The sequence below is a fragment of the Pseudorasbora parva genome, chromosome 4 (genome assembly GCF_024679245.1).
Source record: "Pseudorasbora parva isolate DD20220531a chromosome 4, ASM2467924v1, whole genome shotgun sequence".
NCBI lineage: Eukaryota > Metazoa > Chordata > Actinopteri > Cypriniformes > Gobionidae > Pseudorasbora > Pseudorasbora parva.
Window position 1 is genome coordinate 4,063,250 of NC_090175.1, and position 26,619 is coordinate 4,089,868.

General features: G+C 39.7%; 2 protein-coding genes across 3 annotated transcripts in view; one reads left to right on the plus strand and one right to left on the minus strand.

The window, feature by feature from the left end:
• The window catches only part of LOC137073721 (obscurin-like), a 108,870-nt gene that overhangs the window by 70,522 nt on the left and 11,729 nt on the right, over positions 1-26,619 (minus strand). The gene's annotated exons all lie outside the window — the stretch shown is intronic.
• Positions 468-25,965, plus strand: LOC137072695 (serine/threonine-protein kinase pim-3-like). Of its 2 annotated transcripts, XM_067440619.1 has the most exons (9): positions 468-811; positions 6,818-7,006; positions 9,290-9,417; positions 12,345-12,395; positions 12,569-12,917; positions 13,007-13,144; positions 24,545-24,642; positions 24,842-24,905; positions 25,565-25,965. In XM_067440619.1, exons 1-7 carry the CDS (start codon positions 640-642, stop codon positions 24,622-24,624), a joined length of 1,107 nt encoding a protein of 368 aa, XP_067296720.1. In that variant the 5' UTR covers positions 468-639; the 3' UTR covers positions 24,625-24,642; positions 24,842-24,905; positions 25,565-25,965. The 2 variants fall into 2 exon arrangements, with proteins under 2 accessions (XP_067296720.1, XP_067296719.1); XM_067440618.1 differs by lacking the exons at positions 24,545-24,642; positions 24,842-24,905; positions 25,565-25,965 and adding an exon at positions 16,694-16,997.

Here is a 26,619-nt window from a genome sequence, read left to right on the forward strand (position 1 = left end):
CTGTCATTTGGCCAGAATTAGGTGGCTCGTATATCATTTTTGCAAGGCTTTTGTTTCCTGTATGCATTTCTATCTATATCTTTCTCAAAGAATGGAGGCTGCATTCATTATGAATCCCAACTCGGATACTTTCACTTTAGAATGAGTACCTATTTGGGAGCAAATTGCTTGAATGGTGTGTTTAATATTAATATCAATGGCACCAGAGGGAGACTCGCACAGAGATTCACCTTTCTCTCGATTAATTTGGTCTAGGCCTATATTGCTTTTGTATTGCTTTTGTATATTAACATGCTATTAACAGATAATACTAAATCTGTCCGAATAGTGCTTAAGTTAAGCAACAACTTAGAGTTGTTACTTATTCACATGCATTATGACTGGCGGAGTGCAACGATTGGAATTAAAAATCTTCATTTGTGTTCTACTGAAGATACAAAGACACCTATATGTTGGATGCACTGGTGGTTAGCAGAAACACCACATTCTCATTTTTGGGTGAACTATCCCTTTAAATGCGTTTGTTATTGTTCGCGCGGCTTTACTGCCAAAGGCACTGCAGTTCTACTCGTGACGTCACATGCAGACCGTCGAGAGTGAGTTCAGTTCAGAAGTTACTCGTAAAAATACAGTTTACAAATGCAGTCTAGAGTTATAATAGAGAGTCATGTGAACATGGAGAGCAGCAGCAGCACCTGCAGCAAGGAGTTATTCGACTCGCCTGAGTTTTTACCCGAGGAGACGAGCGGTAACGTTAACTCTGTTGTTTCTGACGACAACTCCAGCCCAGTAGACGCGCAGAGCCCAGCAGGTGCTATTGACATTAATACATAAACTGATATGTGTACAGAAATACTAATCAAGCACTTTGGGTGCGTCTCAGTCGGCCTCCCTGGTCCACTAAGCGGGACACTGATCAGAGAGTCGGCCATTTTAAGCGCCGTCTCTATCGCAGAATCTTAACGGAAATTCTGAAGCGCGAAATTTAAATCACGCGAGCCAACTGACTAACTTGCACATAACGAAGGCATTATTTTATTATATTTCACTTCAGTGTCATTAGACAATCTAGAAAACATTTATAATTTATTTACAGCTTGGGCTTTTAACAAGCAAAGTATTTATCCTGATGTACTGTCCATAACATTAATGTCAGAAAAGATATCAGCTCTTCTGTTGTTCATAAATACCAATAATTACCGCAATAGTGGGCTGCATAATAGTTGTGTTAACATTATATAGTGGCTTATGAGAGAATATGTTAATATTGTTGTGTCCCCTTTTGCTGAAATAGTAAAAGATTAATAATGTTATAGTGATTTCACAACTTTCACGAGGCAGTGAAAAGAGAAAAAGATGTTCATTTTTTCCATCACTCCCATAGACGCTGTATTAGAAACAACCTCACTGCAGCGCTTGAACTTGTTTTTTTGTAATTTGATGCAAAAGTAATAAAATATTAGTGTTAAAACAATATATGATTCACAAGCTCGGGAACAGATTGAGACACCCTTTATAAGAACCTTTAGCCATTTATAAATGATTAGTAAATGTTATTAATAAGTGGTATGCTAATGATTTATGTGTTGTAATCTATTACTTTTTTTTAAACTCATGAACACACCGTGCACATGCTAACTATGTGATGTTGTAGATTAGATGTTTTCACTGCATGATTTACTCTAGGGGTGTGCACGAATATTCGAATAGTCAAATATCCGATCTGTCATTAACATTCGAAAACTAAAAAATACTATTCAAATTTTATTGCGTTGATTTGCTGGCTGTAAATGCACTGAATCCATGAGAAATCCCTCTAAATCTCGCAGTTATAACTAAATCCACTGGGTGGCACTGTGGAGCAGGTTAATAAGATCACAAGAGGTGTGTTCGACATCGGCTGCGGCTGGATGCATGCGATCGGCGAGAGTAGCCGAGTGCAGGCGGGGAGTAGCTGCAAACGGAGATGTGAAGTCGGACACTTTCTGCTTCCCGTGGTGACGCTTGAGCTGTGTTTGCAAACTTTATCACAGCTGAAGTTAAATAAATGCAATATTTCTCAAATACACAGATGTTTCAAATGACATTTTCATTCAATACTTTATGTACTGTTTAATAAAGCGTCTATTTGGACAAGATTAATGTTCAACAACATACACTGTCAATGAAGTGTTGTCAACGGTTTTTATCAGTTTTAGTTTGATAAACATGATGATATAACATCGCGGCTACATGAAAAGAGGTTTTACTGTTATAAATAAATGATTTGTGAGCATTAGCGTGACATAAGTTTTTAGAATAAACACGAAACGCACGTGATCGCTGTCATACGGCGAATCGGCCAATCGTGGATCAGCTGTGTCGTCATCAGAGCTTGTGCAGCCTCCTGCAGCCACCCTTGAGAATCTGCAGCGGCTGCATCAGCCGCCTGCTCTCGAATCGCTCTCGCGGTACTTTGTTGACATACGTCACAGTCACGTGCCGTCGGCGCTGTCTCAAGTCGGACAAAATTTCTAACCGGCATGCACTGCTTTAAGTCAGCCGCCGATCGGTCTGCGCATCGCTAGGTGAAGTCGAACAAGCCTATTATCACAGGTATTTGATCACATTTGTTTGCGCCGAACACGCCTCCTTTTTTGCGCTGAACTGCCCAGGAAGCGCAAGTTCATTCACTAGTTTAGCGACGTGCTTCTGTGGAGGGAAAAGCGCGCTTTGCGCTGGTGCAAAATAGGAATGACACATGTGTCGGTGTACAAAGTCAATTGCGCTGGGTGCAAGATAGGGCCCAAAGTGCTTCACTCAAACTTCACGCTTTTTCTTTGTCTCCGCAATGCGGAATATTATAGTTTCTCTTAACATGAAAATGTCAAACAAAACAAACACGGCAGCCATATAACCTACCGACATGTGTGTGTGTGTGTGTGTGTGTGTGTGTACGTTCTGCACGCTAACTGACCGCTCTGCTTTATAAGTGTTTAAACTTTTAAAAAAAGTGTTCTTTCCGCTTGCGCTCCTTGAGCTTATAATGCTTTTGTTCTTTAGCCATTTTTTTTACACACTGTTTAATGTTTTAAAAACCTTAAGATATAACGTAAGCGTGTTGTATAGGCTACATTGCCTAATCATAAGCTTGTTCAGAAATGGGGACGACATGTAAAAAAAAAAAAAAAATGTCTCATTTTCTCAAAATAGCCTACCTATTTTAAATAAACAAATATTCGATTTTTATGAGCCCAAATATTTGAATACAATATTTTGGGAAAATGCCTAATTTACTCGTTTATATATAATTAACACACGAAGAGTGCAGTTTTCTCCAGGTATCCGCATAACAAATGCGATATTGATTTTATTGAGTTTACTAAATATAAGAAGTTAATATTAAGTGACTTGTGTTTTACCGCATATTGCCTTTTCTCGCTCGCATTTTGAACGAATCACTTAAACCAACGACTACTTTTAGTCCCTCATAATGCGATTATTATAGGATTTTGACAATGTTGCGATCAAGCTTTACCTCATGTAAACGCAATACTTCGATCAAACGAATGCGATTAAGCTCATAATCGTTGTAACCATAGTCGCATTAAACTAGGTCGACTACATAAATAATTTCAAATGTCAATGTTCACCGTTGTGTACAAGTAATTTACGACACTTTCTGCATCCCCTAATCTAAAGTAGCGGTCGACCGATTCATCGGATTTGCAGATTAATCGGCACCGATAGCTGATTGGTGGAACAATCGTTATTGTCAAAAATCAATACCGATAGTTTTTCCGGTTTGCGTCCATTGCGGGAGCGACTGAGAAGGGTGCTGTCATTACACAATCAATCAATCAATCAACTTTATTTATATAGCGCTTTTACAATCACGATTGTGTCAAAGCAGCTTCACAGTGTCAAACAGGATAATATTGCGACAAAATTAGATTTGGCTGTACAGTCGTACTGGAGAAAACAGTGATGTTATCAGCTTATTTTAATTTATCATATAGCGACAATGTTGGCAGATCAGTATTTAAGTTTATAGAAGTAAATAATACCTAATTCATACATTTTATTTGTATAATAAGTTGAATAACTTTAATCATATTTTTGTATCCCCACCTGAGCAAGCCAAGCCAAAGGCGACAGTGGCAAGGAACCAAAACTCCATCAGGGCGTGATGGAGAAAAATAAACCTTGGGAGAAACCAGACTCAGTCGGGGTGCCAGTTCTCCTCTGGCCTATTAACACACCGTGTAAGATTATTATTCTGGCAAACTTACAGGTCAGAAATCATATTAGATCGGAATATTCAAAATTTCAGTGTATCACGGAAGAGACAGATTTATTTGGAAATAAATGATGGGATGGGGCGTCGATTTCACAAGAGTATGAATACATGAAAGATCAGAATTATTGTGCCGAAGACGGGTTTTGAGCATGTAGTTCAGTACACAGTAGCCTACGAGAGCTCTGAGAAGGGTCTGCTGGCATTATATAGCGCGAGAGTGGCCTCTAGAGGACAAATGAAAAACTATCACTGTTTACATTAACACGTGAGTACACCGAACGCTGCACAGAGCGTGTTGACACATCTGACACGCATTTAAAACACAGAAAGGAAAACGGTATGAATACAGAACACTTCAGTACATGTTGCCAAATCACTATTACGTAATTTTTTTGGTGACTAGATCTGCTTTAGCAACGAAAGAACAGCAGTATGTATGTACTTTACATTGTCGAGGCTGAGAGGACGCTAACATTAGCAGTAACATTTACCTCAAGCAGTTAAAGTGATGTAACAACTAGGTGATGTAAGAAACCAGACTGTATGGTCATGCATCCGACAGAAACACATCAGAAACGTTTATTTCTCGCCTGAAAACAAATAGGCAACTCTTTATAAATAAACCACAGATTTGAGCTACAAATAAATACATTCTCATCTGTAAAAGTCTTAAAACTACATTTTGTGACACAATAACAGTAGTATTTTTAAATTGCACTGGGTTTCTCGTTCGCTATTGATCACGTCAACTCACCATGTGACAGCAGAAAGCCGGCTCCTCATTGGTTAAAGCGGCGCAAACAGACGCCAAAGTAAAAAAAAATTGTACGCGGGCGTCAGACGCAAGTTCGCTTGAAACACGTGAGTGCACAAAATGCACCAATTAAAATAACTTTTTCGCTCAATTCACATCTTTCCAGATGCGCGTCAACGCGTCTTTACATTGACTTAAAGGGGGGGTGAAATGCTGTTTCCTGCACACTGAGCTCTTTACACTGTTAAAGACTTGGATTCCCATCCTAAACATAGACAAAGTTTCAAAAACTAATGTTGGACGTTTGATGGAGTATTTCTGTGTTAAAAATACTCCTTCCGGTTTCTCACAAGTTTCAGAGAGTTTTTTTCGAGTATGGGTCGGCTTGACGTTAATAGAGCGGAAGGTCCTTGTATGGGCCGTACGGGCTCTTCTCCCGGTAGGGTGCGCGCGCGTGACTAGAGGGAGAGAGAGGAAATGCACGCTGTAAACAGTCTCTCAGGTGCAGATCCAGTCGTCCGTGAACACTTATGAAGCGCCGCGCTCCACTTTATTCCTATGGGTGACGTCGAGCGACTTCAACGCTTCAGCACAGCATTCCGGGAAGGCAGCGCTGCATTTGAACCGATTTGAACGCAGAAATGACGGGAAGCTTCAAGGCATCGCTTCAGTCGCATCGCAAAGTGGATTTCCACGGTCACTGCTGTCACAGGACTTCACCAAATCATACCAAAGAAGTGTGTTTTTGACAGAGCGGTCCTGCTTTGGAAGATGCCGGTGAGTAAATCAACTTCAAATGTCTCTGCTATTGGCTACCGTCGCATGAGTAAACATCAGTAAACGATACGATCGCGTGCTTCGTCATTCAAATGCGCTAACGGTTACTCCATTGTTGTTCTGTATAACGTTACACTAGTCTGACTCTGACGTGCAAAACCGTTTTGCTTGCTACCTCTAAGGTCTAACGTTAGTCACATACAATAGTCCATAAACCGAATCATGTCCTCATAAACTGCACACAAAGGCCCCTAAATACAGTACATACCACAGAGACGGACATCCTGATGTTGCCGTTTCTCCTGTTCAATTTATTTCAGCCTCAGATTTGATTGTGGATCATTATCTGTATTAGCTGAGATAGATGGGTTTCTCCACGCTTGAGGACGTCACCGCTTTGCGCGCTTGTCATTCTTTAGCTCCGCCCACACGATACGCCTCCAGGCGCTCGGTTTTTTCCGGAAAGACTCGGTACAGCCCATATTTCTTTTATAAATATGATAAAACTAAAGACTTTTCGGAGATATGAAGGATGCAATACTACTCTATAGGTACTCAAGATTGACATGAGATTGACTGAAACTGAGTGTTTCACCCCCCCCTTAAACATGGAAATCACTCGCTCCAGGCGCTATATTCGCGTTCGGCGTGAATGCAGCATTACAGACATGTTTGCAACAATCCTATTATTATTATCATGTCAACATTCACTAACTATGAGATTTTTATATATTTTGGACCATTCATAGCCAATAATCAGCGAAAGAGAACTGAAGGTACGATCACATGCTATCTGAGAGGTGCGCGCTTCAGGACTCACGACACTTTATTTTCTCATGTTTCTGTTTGTTTCTTTGTCATGTGCTGAGCGTATATATTTGCCTGTTTCCATTGTCAGCAAAGGTAAGCAGTGTGAAGCACATACGTCCTGACTCCTGCTGTCACACAGACACAAAGCCGCGATACCTTACTAGTACTTCTTCTAACCAATATTCTTTTGCTTGCAGAAAGAGACTCAAATGGGAGGAAAAAAAGTGCTGGGAGGGCTGTAAGACATGCCGTCCAAACACTCAAATCTCTCGTGAAGCCGAAAGCAGCTACAGAGCCAGTCGAGCCAGAGATCGCTCAACCATCGACTAGCACATTTGTGTCACCGCAAAACATTCCCTGCAAAGAGAGTGAATATCCGTCAAACCGTGAGTCTTTAGTTATCACCACTCTGATCGTTCCAGTGCTGTAGTCTAGGGGTTTTCTGTAGTTCTCAAAACATGGAGGTTGTATTCTGTTTGCTACTACACACACACACACACACACACACACACACACACACACACACACACACACACACACACACACACACACACACACACACACACACACTGCCCCTAAACCTACAGGAAACATTCATGATATTTCACAAAAAACAAGCACACATACACACACACACTCCCGCCTTCTCCTGCATTCATTGATCCAGCACACTAACATTAGTGAAGTTAGCTAGTTCTTCAGACAATTCAATACACCAAACCCCACTACTCCGCACTCCGCAGAAGTGGAGCAGTGCTGCGCCTTCTGAGAATATAGTCCACAGTATGTATATGTTTATAAGATAGCCGTGTCTCATGTAACCTTGTTATTTGTACGCACTGTGACTATACACATTGCAACATGTAAATAGGAAAATGTTGGCGTTATTTTGTCACTTTTTGAGCAGTATAGGCTAGCTGAAGCCATATACCTCCAGTCTTTGTGCTAAGCTAGGCTAGCGGGAGTGCGTGTCAGACTGAGTTATGGGATGCACGGAGATGAGAATGATATATATGGACTTATCTAACTCTGGGGGATACACTTAATAAGCCAAAGTCCAAAAAAGTTGGCGTGTTCCTTTAATCCGGATATGTTTTAAAACGCTCTCCGTCCACACGTTATCAAGCGTTTTCCCAAAAGTTTCTTGTCTACACTGAAACAACAGAAAACGGTAAATTCACCTCACTGTCTAAACCTCATAAAAGCTCACGGAGATGACAAACAGAACGATACATTAAAGTCAAGTTAGCACACAATTCGTCCGGCAGGATCATTTTATTAAGCAAAATGATATCACATTTTACTAATGCATCCAGTTCGCACTCACTCAGCATTAAACGCTATTGCTCTCGTGTTTTGCCACAAGACCGCAATTGCGAGTACATTCTGTGTCATCTTTGCCATCTTTGGTATAAACATGACTGGTATGTGTGTCAATATGTGTCACATGACTAAACATGCATCATCGTAGTCAAATATCTCGTCACAGTCCACACTACGATGCAAAGACAGCGTTTTCAAATGTATCCGCTTTGGAGAGCATTTTCAGCTAAAAAGCTACGTTTTCGTGGACAAAACGCTGTGTCAGAGTTGACGGGAGTTTCTCTCAAAACTGAGAGAAAAATATATAATTACTACTCACTAAAGGCCTGTACACACCGAGACGAATATCGCACATGCTTATCGCCAGAGTTTTTCCAAGACGTTTTTCAGCACGTGTTGAGTGTTCACACCCAAGCGATTGTTTTCACTAGTGATGCACTGAGTGAATGTGCAAACTCAGTACATGGCGCTCACGGTACACAAGGTGGTGCTTTACGCTTCTGACCAGGGATGGGCATTCGATTCAATATAAATCAATCGTCAGGAGAGACCGTATGTGCTTGCCAAAACCATTCACATCTTTTTTTGCTAACTGGCAAACAGCGTTGTTACAGTGACAGGGATTAGCAGCTCATCTTCTTCTTTGTCTACTTACTACTTCTTCGTATCAATGTGTGCTCGGCCAGACCGTTTTGTGCTTGAGCGCCACCAAGTCGTGTTTTCCTGTAACGTCACCAGCTTCAGTCGTGTAAAAAAAAAGCACTAATCTCATTGGTAAGCAAGTTTTAAACGTGGCGCGTCAAAAAAAAAACCGCGAACCCAAGGGATTTTTAAAAAATGACGCTTTTATGCTGTTTTGCGCGTCGATATGTACACTCACATTGGCGCCCATTGTTTAGTCACAAGGTGTTAAATGTCGACGATAAACGTGCATGGAAATCATCCCACTGTGAACAGGCCTTAAAGATGGATATTTTGACATAATTTAGTGTGTATTGGACTAAGGAAAACAGCTTAATTTTTGATTGTGTGTTTGTTGTTGGTATGAGCACAAAGAAAACTCTCTATCAAAGAGCTCCCGTATCATGTATTATGAAATCGCTTGCATGTTCATGCACGGTTTAAAAATATGTGGGCAGTGATTTCCGTCAGCTCTCCTGCAACAACAGTGAAGGCGTTGATTCTGATTGCTTTTATAGTGCAGGTGCGACGTCTTTTAAAGCAACTTACTAATGTTGAGAGATAGAGAAGGGATGCCATTTATTGGTTCCTCACCTGATCAGGTGTATTTAGTCTGGAGTTCAGTCTCATGCTGTATATTAACATGTTGCTGATGTGTTTTTCAGACAGCTCCATCACTGGTGATCAATTGAGTCTGACAGTTGAAGACTTCCACCGTCTTTACAAAGTGGAAGAAGAACTGGAATATTACCCTGGAGCTTATGAAGGAACAAGGAAAATCGACGGCCAAAAAGTATGTTGCTCTATCTCTGTGACCAAACGCTCTTCTAATTGTTTCCATACACACTAAGTGTTCACAAGCTGTAAAGACATCAGGGGTCACAGGGCTAGACATTAACACTCGTCCAGGATTTTTTTTGAAGGGACAAGCTAAATAGAATTTGACTTGCCTAACGGACAACCGGACTAAAACACCAATAACAAAAAAATAACTAGCGAATGACCAAAATGCAAAAAATATCATTTATTTAGTGTAAGTGGCGATCGATAGTGGATAATATTATGTATAATGAACTGACGGTAAAAAGGTGGCGCTGTTGACGCTCGTGCAGCCTCTCGAGGATAAATCAAAACACGAGCACCGCTCACACTGAGAAACTGCGCTAAACATTCAAAATGGGCATTTTTTATATATAACATCACACAACCAAGAGTGTGTTTTCCTGAATACCATCTCGACTGAAAATGACACTGATTTCATATGACAGCTCCATAAACAATTAACATTTAAACAATTAATTAATTAACACTTACATTTTAGATGCAGTATTGACTGTTTTTGTTCAATTTCAGCAGCGAAAATAGTTCCAAACAGCTGAACCATTACGCATCTCACAGCAACAGTGTGTTACTGAATGATTCAGTGTTAGAATGAATCGGCTGAATCAAAGATTTGATGACCTGTTCATTAAAGGGGGGGTGAAACACTCAGTTTCAGTCAATCTCATGTCAATCTTGAGGACCTATAGAGTAGTATTGCATCCTTCATATCTCCGAAAAGTCTTTAGTTTTATTATATTTATAAAAGAAATATAGGCTGTACCGAGTCTTTCCGGAAAAAAACGAGTGCCTGGAGGCGTATCGAGTGGGCGGAGCTAAAGAATGACGAGCGCGCAAAGCTGTGACGTCCTCAAGCGTGGAGAAACTCTTGTATGCTATCACAGATAATGATCCAGAATCATTTGGAGGCTGAAATAAATTGAACAGGAGAAACAGCAGCAGCAGGACGTCCGTCTCTGTGGTATGGACTGTATTTAGTGGCCTGTCAACATTTGTGTGTCTTTACTCGCAGTTTATGAGGACATGATTCGGTTTATGGACTATTGTATGCGACTAAACCTTAGCAGTAGCAAGCAAAACGGTTTTGCACGTCAGACTAGTGTAACGTTATACAGAGAACAGCAATGGAGTCCGTTAGCGCATTTAGGAAGCACGCGATCGTGTCGTTTACTGATGTTTACTCACGCGACGATAGCCAACAGCACAGACATTTGAAGCAGTTTTACTCACCGGCTGCTTCCAAAGCAGGACCGAACCTTTATCGCTGGGACCGCTCCGTCAAAAACACACTTCTTTGGTATGATTTGGTGAAGTCCTGACAGCAGTGACCGTGGAGATCCACTTTGAGATGCGACTGAAGCGATGTTGTGACGCTTCCCGTCATTTCTGTGTTCAAATTGGTTCAAATGCAGCGCTGCCTTCCCAGAATGCTGTGCTGAAGCGTTGAAGTCACCCATAGGAATAAAGTGGAGCGTGGCGCCTGGATCAACTGGATCTGCACCTGAGTGTTTATGGGCGTGCATTTCCTCTCTCTCGCTCTAGTCACGCGCGCGCACCCTACCGGGAGAAGAGCCCGTACGGCCCATACAAGGACCTTCCGCTCTATTAACGTCAAGCCGACCCATACTCGAAAAAAACTCTCCGAAACTTGTGAGAAACCGGAAGGAGTATTTTTAACACAGAAATACTCCATCAAACGTCCAACATTATCCAACTTTGTCTATGTTTAGGATGGGAATCCAAGTCTTTAACCGTGTAAAAAGCTCAGTATGCATGAAACAGCATTTCACCGCCCCTTTAACGACTGCCTCGTTCTGGAATGAATCAGCCATTTGAATGAATGACTCAATGACTCACTCATTAAGACTCACCTGCTGCCACCTACTGGTGGTTTAGTTTCATGTTTAAACATACTTACATACATTTCTTATTTGTCTTTTCAAAAATACATATCTTAAAACATTATTTAATGCAGTAGTCATTTTTCAGTGTAAATTATTTGATTGGTAACAGCCCTATAGTGTCTTATTTTAATTGAATGTATTGATCAAATTTAAGAATGTAATATGAAACCTGAAGCATAGCCTATATTTAAAAAGATTAGGGGGAAAATGCCCTTTATAAAAGGTAAAAATATCACAAATATGCAGATTTAAAATGTCAAAGCTGATTGAACACTGGTGAGAATTTTTTAATAAATTTTTTTTTGAGAAAATTAAAATTAAATAACTTTTTCCGGACAAGCAAATGTTTTACTCAAGCGGCAACCTCCCGCGATCTCTCTTGAAGCCAATACGGAAGTAATGTAAACTGCAATTCCTCAACTGGCCACTAGAGCGGCTCCAGAAGGAGCAGAATCTCATTGAGCCCCATGTTAAAATTCTCAACTTTAAAGCAGAAAAAAACATGTTTACAGCCTGGTACAAATTGTGGTTTTGGCTTATAATGCTAATTTTGTCCTTCATGACAACTCTGAGGGGGGTGAATTTTTTTATAACTCATTCGTTTACGTTATATAAAGCCTTAAGGTTCTGCATAATTAAGGGCGTGGTTACAAGTGGATAGCCATTTATCCGCCGTCTATAGTCATTGCGTCACCTAAGCTCCGCGCACATCCCGCCGTTTTGCCCATTTTCTGTTATCCGGGAGTGACACGCGATGACTCGCTCACAAGATGGCAACGCCCAGCTCGGCCATACTTTAAGCTTCAGAACGGCTTATCAGAATCCTATGGGTGACGTCACGGATACTACGTCCATATTTTTTTACAGTCAATGGTTTTACTCGGACAAGTGAATGACAAGCTCATATACATGCTTAATGTCGAGCCCTGGATCAGTTTACTCACGTTTGCAAAAAATATGTGCTTTATTTTTTTAGATGACCTTCAGATTTATTGAGAGGCGCCAGCTTGGAGAAAAGTCTGCATCGGTGAGTTGACAAGACTTTATTCTTCATGAAATTTTCTATAAAGAAAATTTGTTTGTTAAATTTATCTTGAGAATGAACCACATTAGACAGAGAAGCATCAGTTGTGAAGTTAATTTCCCATGCTCTTTCCTGATTTAAAACGAGCTTACCTTTTGTCAAAATCTTCTCTTTAGACTACGGTCACCAAACCTCTTTATGAAGAGATGGCAGCATTGCTGATACTGCAAAAGGACCCAACTTGCAAACAGATCATTAGATTATACGACTGCTTTACGATGCTGGACGTGTTAGTCATGGAGCATCCTGATCCCTACATAACATTGGAGAAGTTCCTCAACATCAAAAACCAACACCTGGATGAGCAAAAAGCAAAACACATCATGTTGGAACTCTTTTCTGTTCTCAATCACTGCTGGAATCGGGGTGTTTTTTTTCCGATTGATGTGGAGAGTATCTTGATCAATCCCGACACCCTCCAGATAAAAATCATGAACTTCAGTTGTGCGCAGCTCATCGTGAAGAGTGAGTTGGCTTTTTGAACACCAGTCCCTTTATAACTTTTGTTATGATGATTAATGTTTTACCAAACACTGGAAATTTACTGCTTGCAGGAAGTGACGAAGCAAAGGTAGAGGAGTGGTTAAGAGAGCAGGCTAAAATAAAACACTCTGAGAACTTGTACAGAGTGATGGAGGCACTTGTGAGGAACATCAGAAGCCCGTTTTTGAAAAGGAAATGCCTGTCCATAGGTGAGATCAATAACAATAATGATAATCAATGCAGAGATAAAATTAAATGCTCATGTCATAATAACAGCAACCAATGCATTATAACATTACCTTTAGGGCTGCACGATAATGGTTAAACTGATAATCACAATTAGAAACTCAGTTGTAATCACGTTTATTCTATCAAAAAAGGATCATGCAGTTATGGCCATTTTGCATGTTTTATACCAACCTACACTACACCCAGAAGGGTTGTAGGTGGCACACCGACTTCTTTAACGAACTATGATAACTTTATTTGATGATAAATCAATAAAGAACATTGGTTTTGGTGAACGCTTTGTAATCTGTATTCACATTAGATTTTTAAAGCAACAAATTAGACAAACCACAGTTTCATATTGCTCTGCAAATTGCTGGAAATGTGAACTTAAGTTAGGAATGCTTTTGAATTGAAAAACTTGCGTTTAATAAAAAAAATAATAATTCTGCATCGGAGTGCATGCAAAATCCGTTACCTGAGACTATGGTCTTTGTTGTAATTGTGAGTGTACACAAATAAAAGTAGCCAAAGTAGCTTATTTAGTAGTGATCGACCGATATATCGGATTCCCGATATTTAAGCATTTTCCAATAATCGGGTATCGGTTTTGTAATATCGGATTTCCCGATAAATGACGCCATCTTGTAGACGTTTTAAGAATTGTATACAAGCGCGCCATTAAGGAGATGAGTCAACAATGGTGTTCAAAGGTAAAATAACCTGCATCCCTTAATTAATCAACTTTGTTTAACATAACATTAATGCACAATTGGGACAAATAAGATGTTATGAGATGATATTATATAGTTTAAACTTGGCGCCGCTGTAGAGACGAACTCACTGACGGAGTCGTCAGGTAATCCCTCATGTCACATTAAAGATGCAACTTCACATGAATGAAACAAAACGGCCATGAATTAGAGCATGTTGGAAGTAAAAGCACCGAATTTCTTTCTTTCTGTGTGTTTATTCTCAGCTGCATTCAGCCGTTCACTCACCGAGTTGTTGCTCCAGCATATAGGCTAGTCACTGTATGTAAACAAGACCGACTCGTTTAAAACTGCTAATTATATTAACGTCTGCCATATAACATTTATAAAATAAACATCTAATTAATTACAGCTCCGTGAAAATTAATTATGCCTATCTCTGCGAGATGTGTAAGTTAAACGCAGAGATGAAAACAGCGCTGTCGTCAGCATTTCATAGACATACACAAACATTCATTTTGATACCGTACTAGATGAGATTGAGTCTGTAAAAAAAAGAAACAAACCCACGAATACATCATAGCTATTACAATTCCAGAGAATATTCAATCTTTAGTCTATTAAACACATAAACCTTTTAAAACTGTAGTTTAAAATAAATGCTTATATTTATGCTCATAGTTATGGGGATTTGATAGACTCAACTCTCATTTATGTTCTCCATTTGAAAATATTAGACTTTATAATCTAATATTAATATTAGTATAATCTAATACTAATATTGTTTAAAAAGCTCAGTTCAGTGCTGTTGCTGTAATTGTAAAAAACAGAAATAACACAATAAATAAATATCGGTTCTATATATCGGGTTATCAGATCATAAACATCCAAATAATCGGCATCGGTTATAAAAAAATCAATATCGGTCGATCACTATTATTTAGTTTAACCATATTTAAGCTATGTGTAAATATTAGCCTATACTATTATACATTTTTAAATTTCATATGTTGATTATGAAAAGTGAGCAGCGTGAGTACGATACGCTACATCATAAGATTGTGAAGTGGGGTCAGATGTGATTTTGAATACTTTATTGAGTTTTGTTTTCTAGAAAGTCTTTCTTTAAAATTAAATTTTAATTACTAATTAGCTAATTGCCTGTTTATTTAATAAATAAGAAGCAAACCAAGATCGTCTGGAATGGATTGACGTGCGTAACTGGTCTATTTCTGTGGTCTTTGAGTAAGGCTGAAACTAGGGGTGGGCGATACATCGATATTTAAAATATGTCAAGATATTTTTTTAACTCGATATGGATTTTGACATATCGTATATATCGATATATTGTATATTTAAAGCAGCACTGGGTAACTTTTGCTCTCGGGGTCCCCCTACAGTTGGGAAAAAATAATGTCCTCCACTACTGTCGTACTCTGTCCTCCTACAACAGGGGATGCCATCGCGCGTGCATTTGTTGACATGACAGCCCTGATAGCCCTGAACTAGTGATGCGCGGGTCGTCTCATAATCCGCCAACTCCGTATGTCTATTTAATGGTCGCGGGTGCGGGCGGGTTGTATATACAGTGGTGCAGGGTGGGCCAAATAATTTCATAAAAGCGTAACAAGCAGGACAGCATCGGTCAGGCACGCCTCCTTCAGCTCACGCCGACGAGCAAACGCTGGTCACATGTTGATCCTCGTCCTGCCTTTAATCCCATCACTTTTTCGTTTCCTCTTATTGATTTCCTCCAACAAAACCTTTTCTTTCTTATTTGTCTCTGCTGCTTCGGACATGACTATATTATCCGACGAACAAAGTTGGGCTCGCACGTCCGAATTTAAGGAAGTGTGTGTGTTGGTGGAAGTGACGTATGCCGTAAAGCAGTCGAATTTTGTAGTTCCCTTTCAGTCGGTCACGTTCGACGTACGTCGGACTTAGACCGACGAATTGGGATAACTTCTGTGAGCCCCTATCAGCTTAGAGACATAGAAAACGGGCCGGCGCAGGACGGCGATCCCACTGAAACAATTTCAGAGGCTCCTGGGGCATATGGCATATGAGACCGCTTCAACGCTGGCTACACGACCGAGTCCCGAGGTTGGCGTGGCACAGCGGATCCCTCAGTGTCTCAGTTACACCGAGATGCCTTCAGCCTTCAGCCCGTGGTCGGACCCTGGGTTTCTACGGGTGGGGGTGCCCCTAGAACAGGTGTCCAGGCATGCGATTGTCTCCACGAATGCCTCATCCACCGGCTGGGGTGCCACATACAACGGGCTTGCAATATGTCAATTACAGTTGGCCTATAGATAGTTATAATATTTGAGGCTGCACCGGGATCTGTCATTACAAGGTTAAAGTTATGCCACTGTCCTTATTAGGAGAAAATATGTTGTTTTAATGACATAAGATCTTGAACGCATAACATCTTGTTAATACGATATAATTGAGTGGAATAAAAATATGTAGGCCCTGGCAGCCATGTGTCACTGTACTGGCCTGTGAAACATTTGTTTTCAGATCAGCAGCGCTTTTTCCACATTTAGAGGGAGCCAGATTGCACAGAATAGGTAAAACACCGGGTAGAAAGTATATCCTTTTAAGGGAAAAGCTCTATTTAGATAACACAAATCCCAAAGAAAAAAAAAACATGTTTTAAGGATTAATAATGATCGGGGCAATATCATGACAGTTATTTGTAAACCAGTCGCGTTTAAAATACTATAGTCGTGCAGCCCTAATAACCTTACATGATCTGCAGATCTCAGGTGAGGACAAACATGACTAATCAGCTCTTTTCTGATAACTTCACAGCATGCCTTGATCTTCTTGAGCAGCTGAAAACAAATCAGGGGATGCGGCTGCTAAATACCTTGGAGAATATTTTCGATCATCCCTGGTTTTTTAAATAGCAGAGAATAAGAAAGAAGCAAAAAAGAGATGTTCCTCTTGTGACGATGTCATAAAATAAATAAAGTGCAAGGTCTTGTTCATTTATCAGTCATCTTCATTTGTATAAATAATCATCGTTCCCTATTGCCGAATTAAGATGGTGGCGTCTTAAGTCCAGCCTCTTTACCTTTATCTGTAGGACGTGTGTCACTGACAAACGGTAGGTGGTGGCAAGATGGCGGCGGCTGTCTAGTGTCATTGAAAACGCTCGTGAAACTCCCTTTAAAAACTCCCGCGGCGATTTGTTGCTTTATCCGCGGGTAGAAGTATTCGTCGGCGTGTTCTATTGAGAGTGCTTTCCGGAGCATGAAGAGAAAGTATCCTCGTCATTGAGTTACTAGTGGTTCGTCGTTGAGACGCTGCAGGGAGAACGCTATGAGAGGGCTGGTCTGAAAACTTGAAATGGATGAACGGAGTGGGAGTGTGCAGCCTCGTATTAATGCCTAAGGAGCGGTGTACCAGGCCATGAGGAGTTGTGAGTAAAATCCATCGCTGTGTAATTTGTGTTCCTGGGAGTCGGGGGCGAGTTTGGGTTTTGGGTTCGTCCCTGTATAATTTGTGTTCCTGGGGATATAGGTTAAAATATAGGTTTTCCATGTACTACAATAACTAAGATATTATTTATAAAAATGCAGTAAGCACATCAATTCAAAAACATGTTTTCATATTTACAGTATTAATCTTTATTTTAAAAGTACCACTCACAACTTCAACCTCTAAATTAAGTAGGCCTACTTGTACATAAATAGCAACCTTTACAGCCAATTTCTGTTAAATTTACAAAATATACTAGCCTGACGTGGTCATACTCAATTCTAGTCAGAATATGAGTCTGAAACTGCTCCATTGGGCTGTGATTATGAGGCGTGTTTCAACCGAACCAGGAAAGACATCAATTGGACAGACCTTTGCAGGTCTATTGCAAGGCTTATGTCATGCCTGAGCTGAAGCTGAAACATGAAAGTTAAGTTGCACAACATAAATACAAATCTTTAGGCATTATTGTAATTTATATTACTATTATTTTGGTTTATTGGTTGCAGGTTTAGTTTTAGATTGAACTATGTTTACCTTTTTAAAGTAATTTGAAATAGATTTTTATATGATATAATATGGCAATTGTATGCATTAAAATTGTTTAGTTTCACAGTTATTAATGTATGCAATTTCAGCAATTAAACTTAATTTTTCTCTTATATATTTAGTATTGCTCTTTAATAAAGAAAATTATTTAATTATTATTTATTTAAAAGTAATTATTATCCGATTAATCGACCGATTATGTGCTACATTAATCGATTACAAAAAGAATCGATAGCTGCAGCCCTATTTAATAGTGAAAGACAATGTACTGTCAGATTAATTCTTGAAATTAAACACGATTTTGTGAATAAGCTACAGACAATACATTCAATCATTAAATCTCCTCAAATTCATAGTTCCTATGAATAATCTCAGCATTATTCATGATGATCCACACCCTCCCCGCATACAGCCATTCTGACAATGAGTGTCTTACAAAAGGTTAAATAGCTACATTATATCGTTTGAATGAGTGATCAAAATGGTTTTCACACCGTTTTGAAGAAAAAACTAGGCAACAATATCCAGTTCTAAAAAGTTTACAAATGTTTAAAATTTGTTAGATGGCCTTATTTTAGCGATTTAACTTTTTCTTTTTTTAACTACGCATAAACATATTCTCAAAACTATAAACGTTTATATACATGTTGCTCACATATTACTGTAGCCATGTTTGTAATGAATAGAGTGTGATCAGACTTTAGCCATTTAGACGACTAGTGGTCCGCGAAAAGATGACCTAAACTAGGCACGTGTTTATAAAGCCCACTCTTATAAAGCAGCACCACCCGTCTCATTGATATTCATGTTAAGTTTTAAATGGAAATCTTAAAATCTAAAATCCACAGATCTATTAGTTTTGTAATGTACTAGTTTTTGTTTCATGTGTAAAATGCCAGTGATTTCAGTGATATTGGACATTAAGGGCAACATTCTTTTCAGCATTTTATTGTTACCATAGTTACAACCATAGACTTCCTATACCCACCCGTGAGCGTCTCGGCTGCGTGGCGTGTCCGTTTTTATTTCGGCTCCTATGTTAACCGGTTAGAGCTTGCATACTGCCTGCGTCACGCGCGGAAAACACGCTGTCCGAGCCGTGCGGAAAACGCGTGCATGCTTCAAATAGAAGAGACGCCTATTTTTCACCCGACACGCGAGCGTGTTGAAAGCGTTTCCAGGCAAAATAGTATAGGAAAAGATGTTTATATGCCATTTTGACACGAATATATATTAATAAATGACATTTTCATGTTTGAAAGACTGTAGGTTAACATAAATGTAGATATAGGCCTAATTGTAATAATAAAAAACAACATAATTATTGATTTTGAAATATTAAACCTGTCAATACAGAACGAAATATTCTGTAGCCTATTTTGCCATCAATACCGGCCAATAATAGCCTGACAAGCCAGACCCACATCAAGATGTTTGGTCTGGAAACTCACCATTGACAGCTCAATCCAAGGGGCGGGATAAACGGTTGTCTTTCAAACTCCCTCTGCACGCGATAGGATAGCGGTACACCAACCGGAGCAACGACGGTGAAGCAGAGCTCACTGAGTGATTAAACATTCGCTGTATCCGGTTGGCTAAACTCCGAACACATCTTCCCTTTTTACTCTGGTGCTCCTCGTTTAGGGGTTACATTGGTTGTCTTCCCGGTCATAAGTGACCGGACACCTAAAAATTAAACTTCCTCCACCCCAGTAAAACCAATGCAATTTATTTTTCTTCAATAATATTTTTTCTTTTTAATTTTGTATTTTGAGATGATTTTATGGTATTTTTTAATATTTATGCAATAATTATTGTCTTTTTGCCATTTAAAATTATAAAATATTTTTTTTTAAAAACCATTTTATTTAAAAAAAAAATTAATTGCAGTATTTTAGGTTAAAATAGAGACTAGGCCTTAAAAAAAAAAAAATTGAAGACAGATTAGCGCCCTCTTTTGGAATTATTTAAGAAATTATGCAACCATGGGTGTAATCCACTAGAGGTCTCTATGGAGGGGCTTGTGAATTCCCAAGTTCACTTTTCAACACATTTAATATTTTTTTTTAGCTGGATTTGAATAAATATATAAAAATAATCAAATACTATTTTTATATTATTACTTTTTTTTAGAAATGGTGATTTTTTTTTTTCTGTGAATTTGTGTTTTTGCAGATTTCCCATTCATTTCCTATGGCAAGTGGGAGTATTTTTTTTACAACCACTTAGCATTCTCGAATCATGCCCTCAATTTTTTTGTGTGTTTACATACCTAATGTTAGAAAAGTCACCAAGTTTCATGTCATTCTGACGAAGATGTGATTTTTAATAATTCAAAATGTGGTTCATAGGTTCAGTTTTTCATGGGTGTGTGTGTGTATAAGTGTGCGTGTGTGCGTGGATGTGTCAATATCACACTCCTGATGTTTTAGAGTGTCATCCCTATACTGCTGTGTACTTTTTTTCAGCATTGTGGCCGATTTGTAGATTGTACACACAAATATCCTGCAAATATTTGTGTTTTTGCAGATTTCCCATTCATTTCCTATGGGGGGTCATTTTTGACCGAAGAGCACAAGTGGAAGTAATTTTTTTTATGACCACTTAGCATGCCCGAATAATGCCCTAATTTTTTTGTGTGTGTTTACATACCTAATGCTAGAAAAGTCACCAAGTTTTATAATTTTCAGATGAAGCTGTGATTTTTAAAAATTCTAAATGTGGTTGATAGGTTACATTTTTCATAAGTGTGTGTGTGTGTATAAGTGTGCGTGTGTGTGTGTGTGTGTGAGTGGATGTGTCAGTATCACACTCTTGATGTTTTAGAGTGTCACCCCTATACTGCTGTGTACTTTTTTTCATTATTGTGGCCGATTTGTAGATTGTACACACAAATATTCAGAGAATTTTTGTATTTTTGCCGATTTCCCATTCATTTCCTATGGTCGGTCATTTATGACCGAAGACAATGAACGTTACTTTTTTTTTAATGACCAATTAACATGCTCAAATCATGACCCCAATTTTTTTGTGTGTTTACATACCTAATGCTAAAAAAGTCACTACGTTTCATATCATTCTGATGAAGCTGGGATTTTTAAAATTTTAAAACAGAAAATTTTTCGGTCAGAAATGACCGAAGAGCACCAGAGGGTTAAGAATGACTTCAATGCCGCTCTTTGTTCTTTTCTCAGAGGAAAGCTTAACTCCAAGTCTTCCGGAGGCGCGGGCAGAGCTGATTCGAAAGACCGCCGCCGTTCGCCAGTTTCTGTGTTTACTAGAAGACTGTGTTACTAGAAGCACACAAACGCAACTCGGCCGTCGTCATTATGGCCCCGCCCGCCGACTCTATAGCCTACACGATGTGATTGGGCCGTCCAGATTCTGAGGAATACAGCTCAGATAGGAATTGAGAGTTGCTAGACCACACTTGCGGGCAAATTAAATTTGCTGCCGCTAGGGTGCGTCTAGATTTCTAGGCTAGGTCAATAGGCTACTGCCGACGTTGTCTTTGCTGTTTCAATAGGCAATATATTTATGTTTAACATGAAGTATAGGGCTTCCTATCACATTAATAGCAGCAGCGCCGCGTCAGACACGCTTCTGGTGTTCAATGACAGAGATAACGCCACACAGCCACCCTGCGGCCGATACGCAGCAGAAACGCCACGCTCACACCACGCTTGCAGTGTCTCTCCGGCCTAAGGGCTCTTTGGAATGGCATTAAGTGGGACCTAGGCTGTTACAGTATGTTTAATTGCCGTTTTTTTTTTTTCATATGTGCAGTTTGTTGTTCATATTAAGCTGCAACTCGTTTCACATTTACTTTTTCAAATTAAATAAAAATGTATATAATAATTTCTGATTATATCATTGCATTTGTGTTTGAATGATTAGTTTTTGACTTGAAACAGTTGCATATTAAACTTAAATTTAGCTTATCCTTCCTATTTTGTTGGTTTTTGGGGGCGTGTTAGAGTGGGATTCTGTAGGTGGTCCTCAGAATAAAATTGGAAGATAAAGTGGTCCTTGGGCTGATAAAGTTTGAGAAACACTGTTTTAAAGCAACTGAAAAAACACAAATGTCAAACTTCTTCAGGGCCACAAATTATCCTTAGGGTCCAGAGGGTTAATATAGGCTTCAAAATGTCAAGGATGACACCCAAACTTCTAACCTTATTAGACAGAGGAACATAGCAGTTATTTAGTGTCACAGATAAAATGTTTGACTTGGCTTTTGTATTTTGTTGTTCCAATGGGAAGAATATCCGTTTTACTATTATTAAACTTGAGAAAATTACCTGAAAAAAACATTTGTTTTTAAATTTATCCAAGCATTCCAAAAGAGCTGAAGGGGGAAACTTTGAGGAAGGTTTAGAACAGTCATTCCCAATCTGTGGTCCGCGGACCACTAGTGGTCCATGAGGGTACTGCAGGTGGTCCGCGGACCACTAGTGGTCCATGAGGGTTCTGCAGGTGCTCCGCGGACCACTAGTGGTCCATGAGGGTACTGCAGGTGGTCCGCGGACCACTAGTGGTCCATGAGGGTACTGCAGGTGGTCCGCGGACCACTAGTGGTCCATGAGGGTACTGCAGGTGCTCCGCGGACCACTAGTGGTCCATGAGGGTACTGCAGGTGCTCCGCGGACCACTAGTGGTCCATGAGGGTACTGCAGGTGGTCCGCGGACCACTAGTGGTCCATGAGGGTACTGCAGGTGGTCCGCGGACCACTAGTGGTCCATGAGGGTACTGCAGGTGGTCCGCGGACCTCTAGTGGTCCATGAGGGTACTGCAGGTGGTCCGTGGAAAGGCAAAATAAAATAAAATACATTTTTACCTTCATTTTACCAGGAAAAGTAAAGAGAATATGTAGGCCTATATTGATATAACATTTGTATTAAATTGTCAAGTTATTGTGCGATTACTAAAATAGCCTAGTGGCGCTCGGCCGTGACGTTCAAGTTCAGTGCCGTTATGGATCGGTGGATAGCAACGGGTTCTCTGAAGAGAAAAGAGCCAGAGGCAGAAGTTACAAAAAATGAAGAGATTGACAGTGAGTCGGATGCATCTATGAGCCAGATTCATCATAAAAAAACTAAGAAAAGGAGGGTGAAGAGAAAATACTGCGAAAGCGATTTAGCATTAGGGCGCTTGAGTAAATAAATAAATGAACTATGTGGCACCCGTTGTGTGCAGTAAACTTTCCTTTAACAAGCCTGTTGTACTGATGTGATAGTTATAGTTTTAGTGCTAGTAAGACTATTTACAGGTGCGGGTTAATTCAGGCAGGACTGTGTGTAGAGATATTTTATTATGTGTTATAAGGTGGTCCGCAAATTTTTTTGATTACAAATAGTGGTCCACACACACAAAAAGTTTGAAAACCCCTGGTTTAGAAGACAGATAAAACTGGGTGTCATCAGCATAATTAATTTGGATAACATTTCCTGAAGATGGTGCCAAATGGTAAAACATAAATTATAAACAAAAGAGATGTATCTAATGTGTTCTGGAATCGGTCTTTTGACAATGCACTGCAAAAATAAAACTCTTATATCAAAAATATACTAGACATGAGCTTTGAGAATTAAGTAAGTAAGTAATCTAAAAGTTTTACAGTTTTACAGCTGATGAAGTGTTGATAGATCTGGAGATTTAGCAGGATATAAATTCACAGTTCTGGGGAAATAAGACATATCTCATTCATATCTCACAATTCTGCTTTTTCCTCATAATTGTGAGATAAAAACTCGAAATTACCCTTTTTACTCTTAGATAGGGCTCCCACAGAACGGACATTTTCTGCCAGCAGGTAAAAGCTCCACCCACCCAAATGTGCCACCGTGGGTGAGAGACAGACGCAGATGCAAATACAGCTCATTATCTCAGGAGATTTACATCTAGCAGAATGAATAATATAATATAATATAATATAATAATATTAATATCAGTGCAACAATGTCAAATGTATTAGTGCTACAGACAACACGGACAAGCAAGCAGATATTTTATGATGCACATTTATTTATGAACAGTTGCACTTCCCTCGAACAAATATTTCACATAACCTGACAAACCTTTTTGAGGAAGGGCTGGGGTATGTTATAAGAAATATATATATGTGGAGTGGAAAGTCTGCTCATCATCGCTTAGATCAACATTTCCTGTTTTTATCACACCTGCAGGCAGCTGAAGGGCTTCTGGGTTTGACTTGAAGAGAAAACCACAAGCTGAAGAGCATCTCATGTTAACATCTTTATCACACTGACCACAGTCAAACACAAAGCACTGAGACTATTAGAAGAAAGCCTCTTCAGCCTAGTAAACATTACAGGTTCAGGGTCTCAGTTTAGTTTGGTGGTGAAGAATAAACAAGACGAGTTCAGGAAACCCACAGTGAGACAGAAACAGAGATGAAGTGGAGCGTGTGCAGATGAAAACCTAATGCCTTCAGAGAAACGCTAGCAACTTCCGCTAGTGGCTGCTGTCTTTAGCCTACTTGCTAGAGTTTGAGTCTTGCTCGGAGTGGGACCGGTTACATTTGGTGCCGTGACCCGGATGTGAGGGAGGTTTGGGGGGGTGAGTGTAATGGAGCCCAGCCAGTAAGAGCTGTGTGTGTTTATCCCGAGGTTTACTGCAGTCGGGCCGTGTCTATCGGATGATGGACCTGCGCCCAGACATGACCAACACATCCTGGAGTGTCTGCTGAGTCCAGTTACATAAAATGGTAAAACAGTTTAATTTGACTTAGAAAAGTAAGACTGATTACAGTTTGACTAATTGCTAGTTGGACAAATGAGTGCTTAAGACACAGTCTTAACATAGTGGCTAAGTTTATACAACTACCTGATAAGTAGCAAATTAATTTATTGGTACTTTATTGTGAGATTTTGCCTTACCTCCTACTATTGCTGTACCCCTTCTAGCCACAACTCTTCTCCCTTTTTAGTGTATTTCTGTGGCGGAATTACATCGCTACACACTGGCCTGGTATGTATACTATGTATATAAAATGTATACTACATTGTCAGTATCAGCAGTTTTGTGTGTACGCAGATATTTCTTGAAACAAGGGGAAAAAGATTGGATAGGGAAAGCTTTGGCTTTGTGTGGACGGGGCCTACGAAATGTTCATTTAGATACACATTTACGTGAGTTAATGAAGGACAGCATCACCTCATCTTAATAAACACTCAGTCACAGTGAATCCTCCAATCAGCAACAGAGTCGCACACGTAGAAATAATGTTGAACAAATAGAAATCTGAAAATACATAAACACATACAATGATTATTAGACAGAAATGGGGGTGTTAATATGTGTATTTAAACATGTAGTAAACAAATAAGGGGGGGAAATACAGTTGTGAATGAATGAAAAGTGCACTTTTCTAATCTGCTCTTGTCAGGTTATGTTCAATTCTCCTGTGTTTTCTACACGTTTTCCCCTTGTGGTAATTACTACTACTATTATTAGAGTTTTTTGACTTGGTTACTGATTCAGTTGCACCTGTGGTTCATTTCTTTAAATGGTTTAAGCCCTGTGTTTCCTCAGTTCTCTTTGTGTTATTCCCAGTTTGTTCTGTTCTTGTGCCCAGAGTGTTTGGTTATTGAGGTCTTTGATTAATAACTATATTCTGCTGTGCTTAGATCCTTTCCTCACCTTTTTTCAACCAAACTGTGACAAAAGAACTGACTAAAAATGGATCTAGCAGCAGATGGTATCCTCCTCTCGCAGGGGAACCAGTCCCGCCTCGTCCAATACAACGACTGCCTTTGAGTCATTTTTTGAGCCTCCAGGGACCTTTATGTACTACATGGAGTGGGTACTCCTCCATAACGGTTCCCCCTTCACCAACTGCAAGAGTGAGGATGGAAACAGTGCCAGCTTAAGCCCAAAGAAACCTATGACCAGGTGTGTGAGCCGGCCACATCTGTCACATGCCTGTCCTGTCCTGTGTGGCACTTGTGGTGTTTTGTTATTTTGGGCTTGTGTCTCTTGCTGCGTCCCAATTCGCCTACTTATACTACGTCCTAAAAGTATGTATTCTTTTTGTGAAGAAAAAGTATATACTTTTGAGCGTGTAGCAGAAAAGTATGCAAGCTTCGGGACATACTACTTCGCCATCTTTAACGGACTCTGTCGCTTAGTTACGAGCGTCACCGTTTATCCGCCCTGTCAATCATCGTCAGATTCGTCACAGTTCAAATCCTCCACATTCAGTTTAATCTCCGGCCGTATCAGAGAGAAATGGAGCCGCTCTTTGATCTGCCATAAGTGGGCCTTTGTGGGTCAGAGACTCTCCTCATGTGTTTGCAGTTTAAATATAATGATGCATTTAAAAGTTAATGGCCAAACGTGTCGTTAAAAAAGTTCACAATGCTGCTCCGGGTGAAATATAATGTGGACAACACTGAATAAATATAAGAATTATGTACCCAAGGTGGGTTGTTGTTTTATGTTTGTTTTCTTTTGTTATCAATAAATCAACATGGTAATTTCCTGAAGGGATCTTGGTGGACTTTGAGGTTGTGAAGAGGAGCCCTACGCCCTGCCTCCCAGCTCCTCTAAATGTTTTGATTAAGGCTAGTGGAATATGTCTGAACTTGAACTTTCTTCTCCTGCGTCCTTTTCTTCTGCAACACAAAATGTCTGCTCAGCGTAAAGGTTTGTTTGAGCTGCGCTCTCTATTGTACAGACGTGA